This window comes from Vespula pensylvanica, chromosome 24 (assembly GCF_014466175.1).
Source record: "Vespula pensylvanica isolate Volc-1 chromosome 24, ASM1446617v1, whole genome shotgun sequence".
Classification (NCBI taxonomy): domain Eukaryota; kingdom Metazoa; phylum Arthropoda; class Insecta; order Hymenoptera; family Vespidae; genus Vespula; species Vespula pensylvanica.
Genome location: NC_057708.1, coordinates 3,154,925 through 3,173,093, shown reverse-complemented (window position 1 = coordinate 3,173,093; position 18,169 = coordinate 3,154,925). Strand labels below are relative to the sequence as shown.

The 18,169-nt window shown below is 33.3% G+C and overlaps 3 protein-coding genes across 5 annotated transcripts; 1 reads left to right on the top strand and 2 right to left on the bottom strand.

The window, feature by feature from the left end:
- Positions 1-96: 96 nt before the first annotated feature.
- LOC122637022 (muscle-specific protein 20) lies at positions 97-1,318 on the bottom strand. Its single transcript, XM_043828831.1, has 4 exons — positions 1,162-1,318; positions 638-849; positions 446-566; positions 97-379 (listed from the first exon to the last, which is right to left on the bottom strand). The coding sequence occupies exons 1-4, from the start codon at positions 1,189-1,191 to the stop codon at positions 188-190; spliced, it is 555 nt and encodes a 184-aa protein (XP_043684766.1). The 5' UTR covers positions 1,192-1,318; the 3' UTR covers positions 97-187.
- A 4,354-nt stretch (positions 1,319-5,672) lies between these two features.
- LOC122637007 (ATP-binding cassette sub-family G member 1-like) lies at positions 5,673-11,646 on the top strand. Its single transcript, XM_043828799.1, has 11 exons — positions 5,673-6,323; positions 7,039-7,352; positions 7,553-7,726; positions 7,803-8,013; positions 8,152-8,259; positions 8,524-8,666; positions 8,798-8,966; positions 9,055-9,155; positions 9,254-9,409; positions 9,531-9,649; positions 9,727-11,646. Exons 1-11 carry the CDS (start codon positions 6,143-6,145, stop codon positions 9,953-9,955), a joined length of 1,905 nt encoding a protein of 634 aa, XP_043684734.1. The 5' UTR covers positions 5,673-6,142; the 3' UTR covers positions 9,956-11,646.
- A 495-nt stretch (positions 11,647-12,141) lies between these two features.
- Positions 12,142-16,541, bottom strand: LOC122637001 (inner nuclear membrane protein Man1). Of its 3 annotated transcripts, none has more exons than XM_043828786.1 (11): positions 16,054-16,540; positions 15,283-15,941; positions 15,104-15,209; positions 14,831-15,039; positions 13,998-14,215; positions 13,798-13,926; positions 13,557-13,686; positions 13,055-13,328; positions 12,721-12,942; positions 12,388-12,525; positions 12,142-12,321 (listed from the first exon to the last, which is right to left on the bottom strand). In XM_043828786.1, the coding sequence occupies exons 1-10, from the start codon at positions 16,236-16,238 to the stop codon at positions 12,390-12,392; spliced, it is 2,268 nt and encodes a 755-aa protein (XP_043684721.1). In that variant the 5' UTR covers positions 16,239-16,540; the 3' UTR covers positions 12,142-12,321; positions 12,388-12,389. The 3 variants fall into 3 exon arrangements, with proteins under 3 accessions (XP_043684721.1, XP_043684720.1, XP_043684722.1); XM_043828785.1 differs by having other exon boundaries at positions 12,388-12,572; positions 16,054-16,538; XM_043828787.1 differs by lacking the exon at positions 12,142-12,321 and having other exon boundaries at positions 12,394-12,572; positions 12,707-12,942; positions 16,054-16,541.
- Positions 16,542-18,169: the final 1,628 nt, after the last annotated feature.

The window sequence follows — 18,169 nt, the reverse complement described above, 5'->3', positions numbered from 1 at the left end:
GTTACTTTATTCTAATTCTTCGATTTTCCGATATCGTTCGTTAAGCGAGAGAAACGAAAGAAGGGGAATGGGCGCGAAAAAAGAAAAACAATTGTGTAAATAATAACGATAAATTAATCGGTTAAAAAAGATGCCGTAATTACATATTTACATACATATAAAATACAAATTAGCTCGTTTATCGAATTTACTTTCCCAAGAGGATTTTGCGAGTGGCACCAATACTTTGTCCAGATTGGGTGGCACCTTTGTTGGAGCCGGCTTGTAGACCGATTACAGATTCACCGGCACGCAATTGTTCCTCCGTGAATTCACGCTTGCACTCATCTGCTGGTTTCGGACCTAGATAAGGCCCCTTCCATTCTGGGTGTTTGTATGTCTAATCGAGAAGAAATTAATTATGAATTATTTTGAGAATATGTTGAATATATACGATATAACATACCGTACGACCAAGGGCGAAAAGAGTCGTAATAACTTGGGCTATGTCCTTCTTCTCCCAGAGATCGACCGTTTGGAAGACATCAACGTCCGCTACGCCGTAATCCTTGAGTGCTTTCTGGAATCTGCCGAGAGATAAGCTCGATCAGAGTCGAAGTTAATGAAAAGAAAAAAATAAGGATAGTTGCCAGCTTACACGTTGATATTCTCCATCATCTTGAACTGTCCACCGGCAGTGTTGATCTTTGGAATTGATCCCGGTGAAATTTTGTTCATTAGGTGACAAAGAACCTGACCATCCTTGAGAACGTCCTCAAAGAGTTCGCCAGGTGGGAACTTTTTCCCAAGAACGGATTCGATCCATTCCTGAGCCTCGCGTTCTTGCTCGGGATCACGTTTGGCTGCGATCTGCGAATGAGTGGAACGAACCTTTACCTAAAGCTTGTCTCTCGGGCACTTTCGATGATTTCTTTTTCTTCTGATTCGATCGACCACCAGAAGCGTGAGATAGAGAGGAGGGGGGGGGGGAGAGCATGCACACCGATCTAAACATTCTTTTTCTATTCCGTTTTCGAAGTTGACTCGGGGCACGTTCCTTAATATTATATCGAAGGATTATCGCGATCTTCACTATTGAATCCCGACTGACTAGCAATTTCAAGGGGAGTCGAACGCTTATTTTCTTTTTCCCTCTTTTTCTCGTTGAATCAGAAGAATTACCTTGGCGCGGACTTGACGTTCTAGGGCCATCCTTTCGTGATATTTCTTTTCAGAGGACTGAACTGTCGAGGGAAATCGACGGTCCGTCTTATACCCGCGGTACTGAACACGCAATAGATGATGCAGCCCACGCCTCGAAGGAATCTGTCCAACCGGAGTGGTGCTCTTTTAATATGAGCCCCCGCGAAAGGGAGAGAGAGAGAGAGAGAGAGAGAGAGAGAGAGAGAGCTTCAGTTTCCAATGCTGATGCTACTACTGCTTTCCACGATTTTCAACATTCTAATATTAGACGCTTATTCATTTGCGTAAAGAGTCGATCCAAAGACTTTTCGAAAATCTCTCGAGGCCAAAAGCGTGAGCGCGCGTAGAATCTCTGACTTATTAATAGTAACGCCTGCGCTCGCGCGCACACGGCTGGACGATGCTCGTCGTGTCAGCGAATTATAATACTAGCACAAATGGTCTTGCGCAAGCTAATATCTCCAGTTTAACGTACGTATGCGTTTCTTCTTGATCGATGGGACTTGCTATTTTGTTCAATAAAAGAGAAAAACCTTTGTTTGATCCCTTGCATCACGGAACATTTTTAAACGATAACAGAGCAGCTTGATTCTTAACAATTTCAAGTGGGAATGAATGATGAATGGTAGTATTCTTCTTGGAATTTTCTAATGTTCTAATCGAATTTCTTAGAGTTTAAGATTTTAATTGCATAAAGAACACTCCGAGCATATATTTGTACTTTATCAAACGAACTATTACAAAATTATTGAATCATCTAGATGAATAATTCGAATGAATACTTCGAATGAATCAATTATTTATTCTGTTCGTAAATTGGAATATATAAATGATTTTGGTTAATGTTTGATTTCACCTCCGAACTAATATGAATAATCTACTAAAAAGATATGTATGTGCGTCATTAATGTACCTTATTACACGTGTAACATGTATTTCAATCGATCACGCGTTACATACTTCGTTATTCGTTATTTTCCAGGCCCGATAAAATGAGTGAACGTATTATGCAAATATTTTATTTATAGCATATCGCCATCTATAAATCGATGGAAGCTTAATCAGAAGGTTGAAGGATATGTCGCACCTTTGGGATAAAAGAACGTTGGAGATTTCTCTTTGGATAATTTTCTGATATATGGGTCAGAAGTTATTTTCGACCAAACCTCCATTGCCATCGCCATATACCCTCCTCTATGAGGATAAACTCGTTTTCGTCTCTTTAAAAAGTCTCCCTTGGCAAAAAATTTCTTTTAAGATCTTCTGGTCGCTCGATGATGACCACTCTCATCATTTTTATTAAATTTAAATTTGATAAAAACGTTAAGAAATAAAATATAGATAATGTGAGAAATGTATTTTCTAATCGTAATGTTATTCCGAGAAAGGTTATATTACGAAAGGATGATTCCCAGCAATCTATCGCGGAGGAAATAAATACGGATGATATTTTATAGTTTTGATTTTTTCTTTTTCTTTTTTACATAGAAACACTATTCATATTCATTTCTCAAAAGACTCGTCGAAAGTTATGCTCTTTAGTACAATTTCTTTTGATATCGGTGGCTTCGCGCGATAATGGTTTAAATTTTTAGCATAAAAGAACGAGTCAACGACGGTGCTTCGAGCGGTACAAACAAGTTTTGTCGTTGTTAATGTTATTAGACGAGACATTATTTACCAACGAAATCCCTGGCCACTGAGTAAAGTTTAAATATAAGCGCAAGTCGCGTCATTGCTACTACCGCGCTCACGACAGCTGCGCGATCTTAAATTTTAATACACGAATTTCTCAAATTCGAGAATTATTCTGTTGCATTTCAAGAGAGAATTTTAACGATCGTTACGATTTTGATAATGTATATCTCTCTTCTTCCTGTAAACGTTTACGCGCTGCGATAATTTCATAAATGTTCGCTATTTCTCTGCTACTCGAGCTACTTCATCGTAGTTAACTGCGATCTTGACTGTGTGTATTCGTGAATTACTTGTTTATTATATAATTCGTCTCAAAATTCGACTTTTTCTCGAGTTTGAGAAAAATAAAAAAGGAATTGCAATAAAATAGAATAATGTTTTGTTGTAGTAAGATCGAAAATATTGAATGAACCTTTTCACAATTTTTTATCTAAAGCATCTATAAGGAAAAAATGTATATACACATATTTTATAAATTTGCCTCTTGTACGTATTTCTTGTATTCTCCGAAAATACGGTAAAAATCTTATCGAGCAATTATAAAGCGAGTATATATATATATATATATTTATAAATTTTTTCAGATTCTAGATATATCTATATGAAAAGAAAAATCTTTCACATAACAGGTATTGCACCATTTTTCTTTTTTTGATTTATTCACTTCGAACTGCGATATCGTTAGCTAAATGTACTCTATCGTATTACTGCTTAAGCTAATCTAATCGTAAACGATTCGTATGCGAGTGGAATATGTGTTCGTATGTGAGAGTAAGATGTACTTATTTACACAGGTATATACGGGAGATTCTCGTAAAATACAAGGGATGAGGATCATATCGCATAAATCTATATTTTACTATCTCCATATGATTGTATTTCTCCCTTTGAATGATGATAACTTTATTCTGAGACATGTCCTGTATATAATCAACAGCAAGATTTAAAATGATCGAGTTGGATACGTTATCTATACGTCGTTTTATGTAAGTTCCCTTTTTATCGCGTTATACATAATTCGTCATTTTTGCGCCGTGTCTTGTATAAATTCATGCTATGTAAATTATTGTTGTTTATAGTATATCATATATCATTTGCTTTATTTTAATTCAAATTGCAGATCACTTTTTTTTCATTCTGACAAAGTTCGCCTTTCGTGATAATCGAATGTTTGTTTTTGTAACAGGTTCACTACTAATAATCTACATAATAACTTATAAAAATGGATTTTTAAAGAAGCTCTTTCACAAGAAGTGCAGATGATAACAGAATTTTTATAATTTTTTATATTTATAGCTCGTGGAGATTTGTAGTCTGACTTTAATTTGCTACAACCATAAAACACGCCAACCAGCCAGTTATTGATTTTGAAAAATGTCGATTCGTTTATAATAATTATCATAGATAGATAGATTTAGATAGATATGGTAGATATTAAAACTTTGAGAAGAAGCTGCAAAACCTTGCTACGAAGCATTTCAGACTATTGATCCGAATATCGTTACTTCGAATTCCGCTGTTTGCGCTATTTTGCTTTTTTCTTTTTACTTTTTTCTTTTTTCTTCTCTTTCTTATTTATTTCAATATATATACCATTTTCAGATCTCAAATTAACAGATCATTATCGTTTCTTTTTTTTGTAACTGACGTACGTTTCCTTTATTCGATTAACTCTCGTTTGGAATGTATTCTTTTAATTTCAAATAAGAATATATTTAACTGATGTATTACACCAGTTGGAATATCATACGAGTTAGAACGATAAACGATGCAAAGAAATATCTATAATATAATCATAGCTCCAACAATTTTATGTGACTCAACTTTTTATAAAGGATATAACAGGTTCTCCATCATTAAAAAATCTATCGAGTATCTTGAATATGCAAAAAATAAAAGGAAAAATAAAAATCGATGAGAAAAATACATAATGCTGGAAGTTGGCATCTTCGCGTGATCCAGCGATCAAGAAAAAAGGAAAATGAATGAACAAATGGGCAGATAAAAAATCAGATTGAAGAGAGGAGAGAACAAAAAAGAGAGATACATATATAGAAAGAAAAGAGATATACATTATAAACAAAGCAGATAAGAAGAACTTAAAGTAAATAATGAAAGTAAAAGAAAGTTAACATAGAATATTAAATATTTTTTTTTCCTCTATCTTCTATCTCGAGAGAGCTCCGAGATAAGAAGGCTAGCGAAAACGGGATTCTAATCGTCCGTTCATTTAACGATCAGTTATTCTCTCTCTCTCTCTCTCTCTCTCTCTCTCTCTCTCTCTTTCTCTCTCCCTACCCGCTCTCTTGCCGACCACTTAACGCACATGCCATTTCATTCAATTGGCTTTTAGAGTATGCGTTCGCTCGTTGACTTGTAAGTACAGAAATGTAAAAACACAAGGAAACACGTGCCTTCAGAACGTTTCTGTTGCGTGCAACTATCAATCCAAAGAGAAAGTTAAATCGAAGGCGAAAGACGAGGAATGCTTGGACGGTCGATTCGATCGTGAACGCCCGACTCGTTAACAGCATTTACTTTAGCGTAAATGATATTATAATTGAAAGTGTCATAAATGACGTTATGATTAAAAGTGATTAGACGATGGTATCTATTTATGAAAGTGGGAAGTGTATAAATTGACAAAGTAACGGAATTTCAACCAACTTTTAAACGTAACCAAGTGTGGCTGATGCGTGCGCGTGTGTGTGTGCGCGCGCGCGAGGGAGAGAGAGAGAGAGAGAGAGAAAGAGAGAGTTTTTTTAAATTCATTTCCTAACTGATATTTTTTTGTTATTCTTCATTTGGCAACTTCGAATCATTAAATGGTAAATATCGCAATCGTCAAAGATTAGTTGCGGTTACACTCGTTAAAAATAAAAAAGTTTCTTCCTTTCTCTAATCTATATTCTAAAATGAACCGTGAACAATGAACTGTGAATCGTAAACCGTGAACCCTGAACCCTCTTCTCGTGCTCGGAACGTACATTCGATGAACATTGAAATTTCAAATGAGTTCTGCACGTTCGTCGGTCGATCAAAATAATCATTTTCTTTAGTATCAAAGTACACAATATCTCTTGCTGATAAAAGCGTTGAAATTTCGTTACGTCGATTTCATACAATGTTTAATTGTGACTTTATTTTGTTGTTTGTTAAAGAGATAAAACGAGATGCACATATATGTGTGTACATGTAAGTAAACGTGTAAATGTATCTAAATATATTCGCTAAAGACGAGAACGAACGAGCTTGTTAAGAGATGGATGTGAGACGTAGCGGTGATGATAATATATATCAAATAGACAACGATCATGAGATCGTCGATTCAATGATTGATCATCGTCAGAATTCAGATGAAACCCAGTGTTCTTGGTTGAAACGTGACGTATGTTTCTATATAGAGTTCCAGAATTTGTCTTACAGCTTGCCGATCGACAAAGGTAAGTCTGAAAGACTCATTTGACTTACATTAGTTCGCTATTATAAGAAATAATGGAAATTTACGAGCAAAACGTATTTTTTTTTTTTTTTTTTAATCGCTCTTATAATCGTTTTTATTATCTCTTATCGATCTTTAATCGACATTATCTTTGAAATAATTTATCAGACGTAATCGTTGTACTCGATTTAATATCGTTCGAGATATAAAAAAAAATAATTTGCCCTCTCCGTTTTACGTTATTATCAGAAATTTTTGTTTACGTCATAAGTTGACTTTTCTTTATTTTTATTTTGCTTTTATAGCAATAAAAAAAGTAAAGTCAGACACGTACGTGGAATGCAAAGATCAAAGCTAATTCACTGTTGCATATACATGAAACGTGAGAATGATGGCGAAGTAAAAGAATCAACGATAAAAGATCGCTTCTATGAATAAATGTCGGTTATCGTGTTTAGTATAAGTCTGAATCATTTTTTGTTTTCTTCACCCTATTATTAGAAGAATTCAACGAATATCATTTGCACGTTTATTTTTGGAATTTTGCTTATTGGCCGAACTTCGCTATCATATTATTCCAATTCGATCTACTGGAACATCTATTATAAAAAAATCACACATTAGAATTTCATAGAATAATTCGCGCGTATTACGCGAAACAAGTATAGTAAGAAAAGTTTAAATCGATCGGAATATCTCGTTATCTTCTTCCGCAGAGAAACGGAAGAAGATATTACAAAATGCAACGGGATGTTTCGAGCCAGGGAAATTGACGGCCGTAGTTGGTCCATCTGGTGCGGGCAAGTCGACTTTGCTGAGCATAATATCTGGTGTTAAATCGTCCAACGTGAAAGGATCTATTAAGATAAATGATCGCGAGAAGATAGATGCGAATATATACCGAAAACAAATCTGTTACATACCTCAGGAATTCACGTTGCATCCTTTATTGACTACGAAAGAAACTCTCTACATTGCGGCGCGTCTCAAATTGGGTCAAGGATATTCAACCGTAAAGTTACACTTTATCGTAAGTTGCATTTCACCGAAGATGTGAGAAACCGGAGGAGAGAAAGAGATATGAAAAATTTGTGTGAATAGAGGAAGTTTTCGAAGGAATACATGCTGTTTATTTTGTTTCTTTTTTTTGGACAATTATTTCGGAATCATTCGGATCAATGATTTTCACGTTTTAATTACAACGAATAATTGATAATAATCCATCGATAGGTCAACAATATCGTCAAAAGTCTCGGATTGATGAATTGCCTTGACACGGCAGCTGGGAAATTAAGTGGCGGTGAAAAAAAGAGACTCTTGATCGGTACAGAGATCGTTACGAAACCGGCTGTTTTACTTTTGGACGAACCCACGAGCGGACTCGACAGTGTATCCTCTAATCAGGTTAATATAGTTATTTACTTATGAGTCAACTTTTTTCAAGTCTTAATTCGAACACAGCCCGAATTATATTTCATAGGTTATTAATCTGTTACATTCGATGTCGAAATCAGGATGTACGGTAGCTTGTGCGGTTCACCAACCCAGTAGTCAAATGATTTCTGAATTTGATAACATAATAGTTATCGATCAAGGTAAAACCTTGTATTGCGGCCCTCGTAAAGATGTGTTGGACACTTTCAAGGAAGCTGGATACATTTCTCCGCGTTTTTATAATATCGTCGAATTCGGTATTCTTTTGTAATTTCATTTATTGCCAATAAGATTATAATATATCGTAAAAAGGATATAATCGTACGAATATCTAAGAATCTAAAAAATCTAACACGAGATTAGATCAATAGAGATAGAGATCTTTTTGATTTTAGTATTGGAGGTGGTGACTAATCGATGTGACGACAATTTAAAGAATCTAGATAAAATTAATTCGGTCAAATATGTCCAGTGGAAATCACAATACGAGTTTTACAAGAACGGTACGTATAGGCATACATGTACAGATAAATGAATTTGTTTTACTTTAATAAAAAAACGGTGATAATAAAAATCTGTCGATAAAATATTGCCACAGTTGGATTAAACTATTTCTTCCTTTGAGATTTGATCGTATCGTTAAAAATAACGGAGATATTTCAAATGTTGAAACAAAATGAAATATCCTGTACGTATAGCAATAAAGGAAGAACAACGATTGTAGAAACGTTATAGGAATGATAAATTTTTCGACGTAAACATTCTAGAAAGGGATACGAATATATCTTTCAAACGATTAGAAATGGACGAAGAAAGTAACTTAGCGAACGAGAAATTTCGAGAATTGTCTATATGGGAGCAACAAAAGATTTTATTGTTACGATCCTTCATATGTATTATGCGAGACAACGTGAGTAAAGCGTGATAAAATATAAATATGCATACGTAGATAATACGTGAGCATGTATGTAAATAACGTAGCGCTAAAATATACGATGATGTACATAGACGAGATGCGTAAGAAATTCATTTAAATTTCAGATTATGACAAAGCTAAGATTCGCCGCACACGTAATTGTTGCACTTTTATTGGGCTCTATATTTTACGATTTTGGTAACGATGCAAATAAAGTAACCAGCAACATTTCTTGCATCTTTTTTTTCTTACTCTTTCTATTCTTCGCTAACTCGTTGCCGGTCGTCCAGATATGTAAGCGATTACACAAATACGCATGTTGTATTGCATCCTGTAATCTATTAAAGATTATAAAAATGTCTCACGTTTATTTCTTTCGTAGTTCCTACCGAGGCATCGGTTTTTTATCGAGAACATTTAAATAATTGGTACAACCTGCTGCCTTATTATATATCAAAGGTAGTTTCGGATTTACCGATACAGGTACGTAAAATTATGAGATATTTTCAACGAAAAATTCAACTCGATAAAACGGAAACCTTTTATTTTCCTTTTCTTTCTTTGTTTCTTTTTTTTTTTAGTTACTCTGTCCTTCTTCCTTTTTTATTATAGCATATTATATGACTGGTCAACCTATGGAACGCAATAGTCTTATGCAAGCTTGGTTAGTTTGCATTTTGCATACTATTCTCGGGCAATCGGTTGGAATAACAGTGGGTGCAGCATTCGATACTCAAGTAAATATTCGTTCAAATTTAAAAAACTTCTTTTTCATTTACTAAATGCTAAATTCAGTTCAATTACGTTTATGTGTTATGTATTTATACTTTTATAGTTCTCTCTCTCTTTTTTTTTTAGATTGGAACATTTCTCATTCCTGCATTGAGCATTCCGATGTTTTTATTCGCGGGTTTCTTTTTAAAACTCAATGAAATCGCATCGTATTATCAACCATTTTGCACGATCAGTTTCTTCAGGTAAGAATGATTTTCTAAGTACACAAATCAAGAGAGAAATGGAAAATTTACTTTTTATTCTGTCTCCATTGTTTCAGATATGCTTTCGAAGGTATCATGCAAGCCATTTATGGTTTCGATAGAGAACCTTTGCTTTGCGCGGATATATATTGTCATTGGCGTTCTCCGAAAGAAATTCTATCAACGATGAACATGCAATCCGTAAAATTTCACGTTATCGTGAGTGTTATGCTCGCTTGGATTTTTTCTTTACACGTCCTTACATATTGTACATTACGATGGAAACTGCATTGCATTAGGAAATAATTTTTCTTTTCTCTTACTCCGATTTTCAACGACCTTAATGTTTCTTATTCTTTTTTTGGTGTAAAGAGAGAAAGAGAGGGAGAGAGAGAGAGAGAGAGAGAGAGAGAGAGAAAAAGATTTATTTTTACAATAAAAAACATCAATTGTTCTTAAATAAGATATATTTACGGCAAGTACTGATTATTGTATATTTGATAAGTAAATTCTATTGGGACTAAATATTATAACTTTGATATTTAACTCTACGACTTTATCTTCTTCGCCTTACACGTAATTTTTTTTTATTAGAGTCATTTTGAAAGGAGTATCACATATTATCTTACTTAACGCAATATAGTTTTTATCGTATCAATTAGTAGTAAAATTGTTCTGAATAGTTTTTAAATATTAGTATACGTACTAAAATAAGACAACTACATATATATATTATATACATATTAATTAATAACTTCTGTGCAAGAGAGTAATTACATAGTGATATCTTTTTTTTTTAATAGGAAGAAAGTATATACGATTCACAACTTTATATTCTAATATCGTCCCGTATACATATCTATTTTTAAATTAACACATCGTCAGCTGGCGATGGAAAATATTATATGTAGTCGGCGGAATTTCGTTTTATCAAAGAATATTACTTGTTTATACATTCCATTGAACTGAATAAAATGTGCAACATGATAGTATAAAAATTTAAGTATAGTTGGAGAATGTATATTTAAAACTAAAGATAATATAAAAAATCTTGATTAATTTAAAAAATAAAAGGAAAATAAAAAATAATTAGTTTCGTCTGTAAAAGAGTCGAAAAGAGTAGTTGCACATTAAAGAAAATTTATTATGTATTTTTTTAAGAGATGCTAGCGAGTAAAACATTCACTCCTATATGGAGAAATTTCACAAAATCTGCGCTTTTTGTAGGAATATGTTTTTATGATTATTTTTTTATTAATCATCTATTCTTCTCCTGGAATGTTTTCTAAGAAGATGAACAAAACTGAACAGGCTACAAAACAATAACATACTTTAATTTTCTTAAATTTTATCAGAAATTTCATTTCTGTACATATATTCAAAACTAAACTTATCTAAAGAGAAAGAGAAAAAGAGAGGGAGGGTGAGAAAGTCTTAAACGTTATTTTATCCTACCGGCTGACAATGTGTCAAGATAAAAATTCTATATCCGATCTTTACTTTTATTAAACGTAAAATAAAAAGTTAGTACAAATTCATTACATAAGACAGATTTCTCATTGACTTCTGTCCTTATTCATAACTTATTCATAATCTTAGTGATCCTATTACAGGGTGCTTTTAAGGACACTTTCAATACTTAAGCACCCACCTTGTAGGCTTCAAGTGAAATATTAATCTGTTAACCGGAGAAATAGTCGATCGGTGAATACGAATATATGACAAATATTTGTCAAAAGCACGAATGATAAGTATTTCTATCACGGATGATAAGTATAACTAATATAATTTTTGTAATTAGTGATATACTTATTTATTCTTTTATGTCCAGAAAAATAAAAATTCGTCTTTCACAGTTAACAGGTTAATAACGTCCTTATGTTATTAGCTATTAATCAGGTCCAGATATCAAACGGTAATTAAAGTGTAAAAAAAAAAAGAATATATAAAATAAATAACTTTTCGCGAATCAATCATTAAATAATAATAAAAGAACAGAAAAGAAACATAGATTGAATCCTGGATTTTATCGTCCATAAGATAAAACGTAACGTAAAATTGTATTTAGGAAGGAATTAATCGATATTAGAAGTAGTATAGGAGAAATAGAGATCTAAAGGATATATTATTCTTTGATAATCTGGTACCCACCTATATTACTACTCTACGGTTCTATAAAATTTAGTTTTTACATTACATTTTTACAATGACATAAAGATTTTTCTTTTGATAGATGAAAAATGTTTTTTTTTTTTTAAATAATGTCAGATTAAAAAAATGTACAAATTATTTTAAGATGATGATGAAAATGGTTTAAAAAAAAAAAAAAAAAAAAAAAAAAAAAAAAAAAAAAAAAAAAAAAGCGACTCAAATCATTCGCGTCATATTGCTGAGATTATAGCGAATCATAAAAAATATATCAATAGATCTCGGATACAAACGATTATATAAAATAAATTCAATTCTTTTTTTTTTTCTTTTTTTCTTTTTAAGATATGATGAGCAATTACACAGTGTTTATTAATTAGATTCTAATGGACTTTGCCAATAGTGTGCCTGCATAGACAACCGTTTATTGTTACTTGGCTTTAAAGGTGTCGTGCAATGCACTGCATCTGGAAATCTTTCGTAATATCGTTCGAGTCGCAAATATTTGACCGTAACTAAATGACCTAGAAATAAACATATAATAAGGTTAACACGTTATTTACACTTATCTGGATAAAATCGAAGCTTACCGTCAAACCACCAGCCGTGCAATGCTCTGTAGGCTTTTCCAGCATCTTCTTGCGATATACACTTCATGTAAACACAACCTTCTCGGCTTCCACGATCCACTCGAATATGAAGTATTTTCACTCCCTCTCCACACTTTTCTAAAATGGCATCTTGTATTTTGATCTCCCAATTGTCGTCATTCTCGCTGTATACGTAACATAATATATATATATATATATATATATATATATATATATATATATATAAAACAATTCATTCATCGTCAATTATTTTGGTCGCAATAAATATATATATATGTCGATCTAAAAAAAAACGTACAAAATAATACATACGCATCTGGATCGAACATATGTCTTATCTTTAAGCAGGGTGTCGGTGAACAAGTTAAACTATTAACCGATCCTTCCATAGTTTCAAACGCTTGTCCTTGCCAAACTTTTGACTTTTTATTCAATGACGGACTTTGCGCGTTAGACTTGTTTAGAGTATTATTAGGTAACCAACGCCACACGTGAAATTCCTCTCCAGCAACTTGTTGCACTTCTCTTCGAATTCTGCAAATTATAACAATATTTATAGTTACATACATATATACATATAATATGTATATATTTATTAGCAGATTGATTCGTTTTACAATGCAAAAAAATAAGCCAACTAATCCACCTAGATTCGTTCTCGTCCAAGAACCTAACAGCTTTCTCCCATAATCCAGCCATCCTTTTACGATCTTTTGGTAAAATCAGATTATCTCGCACATGATTTATCGCAAGAAAAATGTCTTGCGTCGAACCGGAAGGTGACAGTCCTGCATTTTGATGATGCTGTTCAACCACATTAATGATTTCGCTAACTAGCTTAAATACTTCTCTTTCCACGGATTTTTGGTATCTTTTATACCAAACGAATAGTTTCTGCGTCCCGATAACTGCTAAAAGGCCTACGAATATATCATAAATATCATACATCTAAATATTATCGCTTTCTATTCGGATAATAAAACAGTCCATATTTTTTTTCTTTTTTTTTTCAACACGATAGTACCACGTGAACGCAAAATATTTATGTCATGTATATTACTTCTTTTTTACATTTAAAATATTAATTCATATATATTTGTAGAATTTTTAAGCGCTCTCTTCGAATAAGCTATCTGTCAGGAATTTACCAAGGGAGATTATCAGGAGAGTTGAAAAAATGGTGAATAACTTATTCTTTATATGACACTGTAATGGCAGTTCTGGATGTAGTATGACCATCCCTATTTTTCCATTCATACGTGCTGGGAATATACTATCCTGCAACAAAAACATGCTGTGTTTTCTTTTGACCATTGTTGGTAAATATTATAACAACGATAAAATATTATCGATCTGCATAAGATAATTGAGCATTTTTTAAAACTTTACCAACGAATTCAATACTTCTCCGGATGCCTTATCGCCATCGCTTACGTCAATGAGCGAAATACCCCATTGAGGATTCCTAATAATAAGAAGTTGTGCATTTTGTAAATCTTCTTTCACTTCTAGAGGTGTCTGTAAAATTGACTTGTGTCACATATTTTAATACGTATATTTTAACCGTAAGAAGGAAGTCAGAAACATACCACTTTACTGTTTGCAAACATATCCATAATTTCAGAGTCTGTTAGATATGGTATATCGCTCGAATTGTCGCACAGCACGGATATTGCCTTCTTCAATAAAATTGGTTGGAGTCGTTTTAACAATTGTAATACAGATTCTACATTTTCTTTCATTACACAATTAACTCCAGGTGCTTTGAGATCAGGCGTTCCCATAAAACAGAGCGGTATATCGCTATCTATAAATTCACAAAGTGTTAATTCTTAAAAATCATTATAACGGAATTTTTTTGATTTATCTTTATTCAATTACGCTTAAACATTAAGCAGCTGTATTAAATGCAGGTAAAAAGAATTTTATGTAGTAAACTTAACGTGACAAATGATACGATTGTTAAATGAAATATTTAAATAATGGGAACAGGAAATAAAATGTGGAAACTGATAATATAATCAACATATAATATTTATTAGACATTTCAAAAAAGAATACACATTAAGGAATTTTGGACGCTTGACATTTCTAAGCAACTGCATTTTATACAGAAATGGACATAACTGAACAGATAAAATATATTTTTAAAAATGCTTTGCAATTACTTTTAAAATAGATTAAAAAAGAAGGAAACAAAAGAAAAAGAAAAAGAAAAGAGAAAGAAAGAAAGAAAGAAAGAAAAAAAGAAAGAAATAACCGGATATGGCGTTGCTGCATTTTTGTTCGTATCATAGCATTAGTAAGAAAGTCAAAAAAGTTAATAAAAATAATCGGATATATAAATTGTCTTACTATTTACTAGGAATAATATGAAAATAAATTTATACTACATATTTATATTATGCTTCTGCATACCTACCCATTGACAATGATGGGAAGGTTTCACCTTTACCACCAAGCCCCAAGTATATTATTGCCAGAATTCCGAAAAATGAAGCAAGTACTACCACCAGTATTACCGAAACCATATTTTGGTTGTTCCGTAAATCTTCCTTATTAGAGGTAGACTTGAATGTTTTACCAATAGCATTGCGAGATCTATCAGTAGTTGTAACAACGGGTCTTGAACTGAACAAAAATTATCTATGTCACGATATCGATGCAGAATTGTATTTGATATGTTTCTACGTACCTCGAAGTTGAAGTCGTGTACAAAGATCTTAACGAGGAGAAATGACCATTGGAATCCTTTTCTCTTGTTTCTGGTAAAACGGACGATGTGTGTCGTATCGTAGGGCCTGCGAATGAAAATTAATTAGACGGCTTTCAATCAAACATTTAATAATCGATCAAGTCGACGTAATAATTTACTGCTTATCGTTGAGAGGGACGTCGCAGGAGGATCCAACAACGTTCTTGAACTGAGCCTTCGTGTAAATTCTGATAAAAATGGAGTCTCATAATTTGAAAGCAAATCTCTTGAATCTCTTCCAGTTGCATCTTCTTTAGTCGATGGTATAAAAGTAGTATAAGTTTTAAAAGCCGGCTCAACGTATTTATTATCTTTAAGAGTATGTACCGGTCTTGACACTGTTTCGTATGATTTTGTAGATTGATCTTCACCGATCATGTGTTCGGTATGCGGTTTGGAAGCGTACAACTTTCCAACGCTAGTCAAATATCTAGATTGCGAGTACGTCGATCCAGTTTCTTCTCTAATGTCCGAATCCGAACCAGTTTCTAAGCCATCCGATAGATTGGCTGAGTTATAAATCTTTGAATGTTTCTTTTGTATATTTGGAATAGTACGATTAGCAAATGTTGGACCAGCAACCGATTCAGGTATAACATTATCAACTATTTCCACATTGGAATCTTTGACCAAACTTTTAGATTCAGAAGGTATAGGTACTGTGGAAGATGGAGGTGGCATAGGATTAGCCAAAGTCTGACGACGCGTACTCGAAGCCGATTTTTTTCTTTTAACCACAGTTGAAGCTGTATCCTCGTCGGTTTCATCGCTGCTATATCTGTAAATGATTAAAATTATTAGAAAATATCTTTATAGAGAAGTTGCGAGTCAAGTTCATTAACCATTCTAAGCGTAAATATGAATAAGAAGATATTAGATGTAAGTTATACCTGGCAGCTAACGAATGACGCGTTCCAGCGAAACCTCGGGTTTCTATAAGATTCTTTAATTTTTTAACTAGTATTTTTCTGGTTGTCTGTGTTACAGGGCCTACCGGGTATCCATATTCCATGAGTTTACTACGTAATTCTGCATCACTGAGACTATCTACCGACATTTTGTTTACCAAAACCATAATGAAATATTTAAACAGTTCGATCCACACGTATTAACTGGCGCATTAAATTTACGCACGATGAATTAAAAAGACGAAGAGATTAATTCGAGATTGTCAATAATTTGTCTTTGTTTCACAATTTTCCTTTGATCTATGTATCATGCACACGTGCAACTTCTTTTAGCTTCTTTTTTGGCAATCTTATAGAACTAGGCTATTCAGGAAAGATTTCTCTCATAGACCACTTTCAGAAAACAATCCACTCGTGAACTAAAACATGGCGCAATTTTCTAACGGCCATAGTTTTGTACGCATCAACCGATACGGCGTTCCATACAGATTCTTTGAGTACGTATCTTATTGGTTCGTTTGTCCGAAAGTAAGGCAGTTTTTATTCCGTTACATTGTTTCGTTCGCAGAACGTTAGAGAGCGCTGTTAACAAACATTCGCTCCTGAGTCATTCTTGATCTCTATCTGTGTATATTTCTATGCTTCGTGTCGAGTCTAGATATCCAACGCCATTTTAAGAAGGTAGTTTGAGCAGGTGAGCAGAGAGCGAACAGTTTAGCCAAAAAAGATATTAGAAAATTATTATTCTTTAGAATGATTACGCGACAACTAATCAGAAGATTTACAACGAGCGCTGTACGAAGGTCGGATCATGAGGGTGATGGTATACCCGGTCACGTAAGTAAATTCTCACTTTAATCGTCTATCTTCATTCATTAGACATAATATAATTCTTTCTATTTCTTTGTTATACAGAATATACCGTTCCCGATAAAAAACAAGCTCGTGTTGACCATGATATTTTGCGTATTTTTTGGAAGTGGCTTCTCATTACCCTTCCTATCCGTTCGTTATTCGATGCTGAAGTAAATTATGTAAGCTATTTCGACGAATACGGGCATATTTGTCAATACATTTACTCGAAATGTCAGTTTTCTGCGTTTATACACACTTATTTATACCTGATATTCATCTGCGTCAAATAATATCTAAAGAAGTATTTAAGCGTATCGTTGAATGAATGTGATGTATAGTTGAATAAACTTTTAGAACCTTTGGGACATCATTGTCAGGAATCATAGAAATAAGCAGCAAAATTATATTATGGCGTTTTGTAATGGACATCATCTTTCTCTTTCAGATCTTAATAATTAGTAAAGTCAAATGCGCATCAATGGTCTGGAAGCTCACGAATGAATATCTATGGAGTAGTATTGTATGTTGATGTATTACATTTAGCAAGGCAATATTAAATTATGTTATTATGTAATATTAAATTATCGTAAATGAACTCTAGTAGAATTTAAATTTCGATCCATATCATATACTATAATCTTTTTATATAATAGTTTTTGCGTTACGTAATATATTTACCGACGGAGGCTCTTTGGTTCCTGTATTTAACCACAGTGGCGTTCGTGATCTTAGTAATCGACGATGTATCTTAGAATCGAAAAGTGCTACTGTGCGGTTTCAATTGTTGCAAGCAATTATAATAATGATGCTTTTAATTAAAGGTTTAAGATCTTACATGATGACGTTTGTTCGTATCACGGAGAATTGATTATTGACTCGCGTAGTAATTCCATCGCCGTCATTTTTTATCAACTAGACGCAGTTCCGTGGTTTTTTTTGGACAAATCGAAAGTGCTTTTAATTTCAAAAGCGTCGTGCGAACCATTGTTTCGAATTGTATTTTGGCGAGTGAAAAACAAACAAAAACATCCAATTGAATTTGATTCAATGGAATTCATTCCCTTTTGTGTTACCGACGAATGAAAAGGCAACTCGTACAGCAGGCATACATCGGCTCTGAGTAAACCAACGCTAGATAACGTACGAGTCTTTCCCTAAAGTCAATCATATTCGTGCAACATGTGCATTCGCGCGAAATCAAACAAAGTACATATGTACGCCATTGTATAATATTTCTTTTTTG

Coding starts and splice junctions, on each gene's coding strand:
- LOC122637022 (XM_043828831.1), bottom strand. CDS start 1,191: ATGGCCCTAGAACGTCAAGTCCGCGCCAAG. Junction 567..637: donor ATGATGGAGAATATCAACGT/GTAAGCTGGCAA, acceptor ATCTCTCGGCAG/ATTCCAGAAAGCACTCAAGG. Junction 380..445: donor TTTTCGCCCTTGGTCGTACG/GTATGTTATATC, acceptor CTTCTCGATTAG/ACATACAAACACCCAGAATG.
- LOC122637007 (XM_043828799.1), top strand. CDS start 6,143: ATGGATGTGAGACGTAGCGGTGATGATAATATATATCAAATAGACAAC. Junction 8,667..8,797: donor TATGTATTATGCGAGACAAC/GTGAGTAAAGCG, acceptor TTTAAATTTCAG/ATTATGACAAAGCTAAGATT. Junction 9,410..9,530: donor GTGCAGCATTCGATACTCAA/GTAAATATTCGT, acceptor TTTTTTTTTTAG/ATTGGAACATTTCTCATTCC.
- LOC122637001 (XM_043828785.1), bottom strand. CDS start 16,238: ATGGTTTTGGTAAACAAAATGTCGGTAGATAGTCTCAGTGATGCAGAA. Junction 15,942..16,053: donor CGTCATTCGTTAGCTGCCAG/GTATAACTTACA, acceptor AATCATTTACAG/ATATAGCAGCGATGAAACCG. Junction 15,040..15,103: donor TACACGACTTCAACTTCGAG/GTACGTAGAAAC, acceptor ATTTTTGTTCAG/TTCAAGACCCGTTGTTACAA.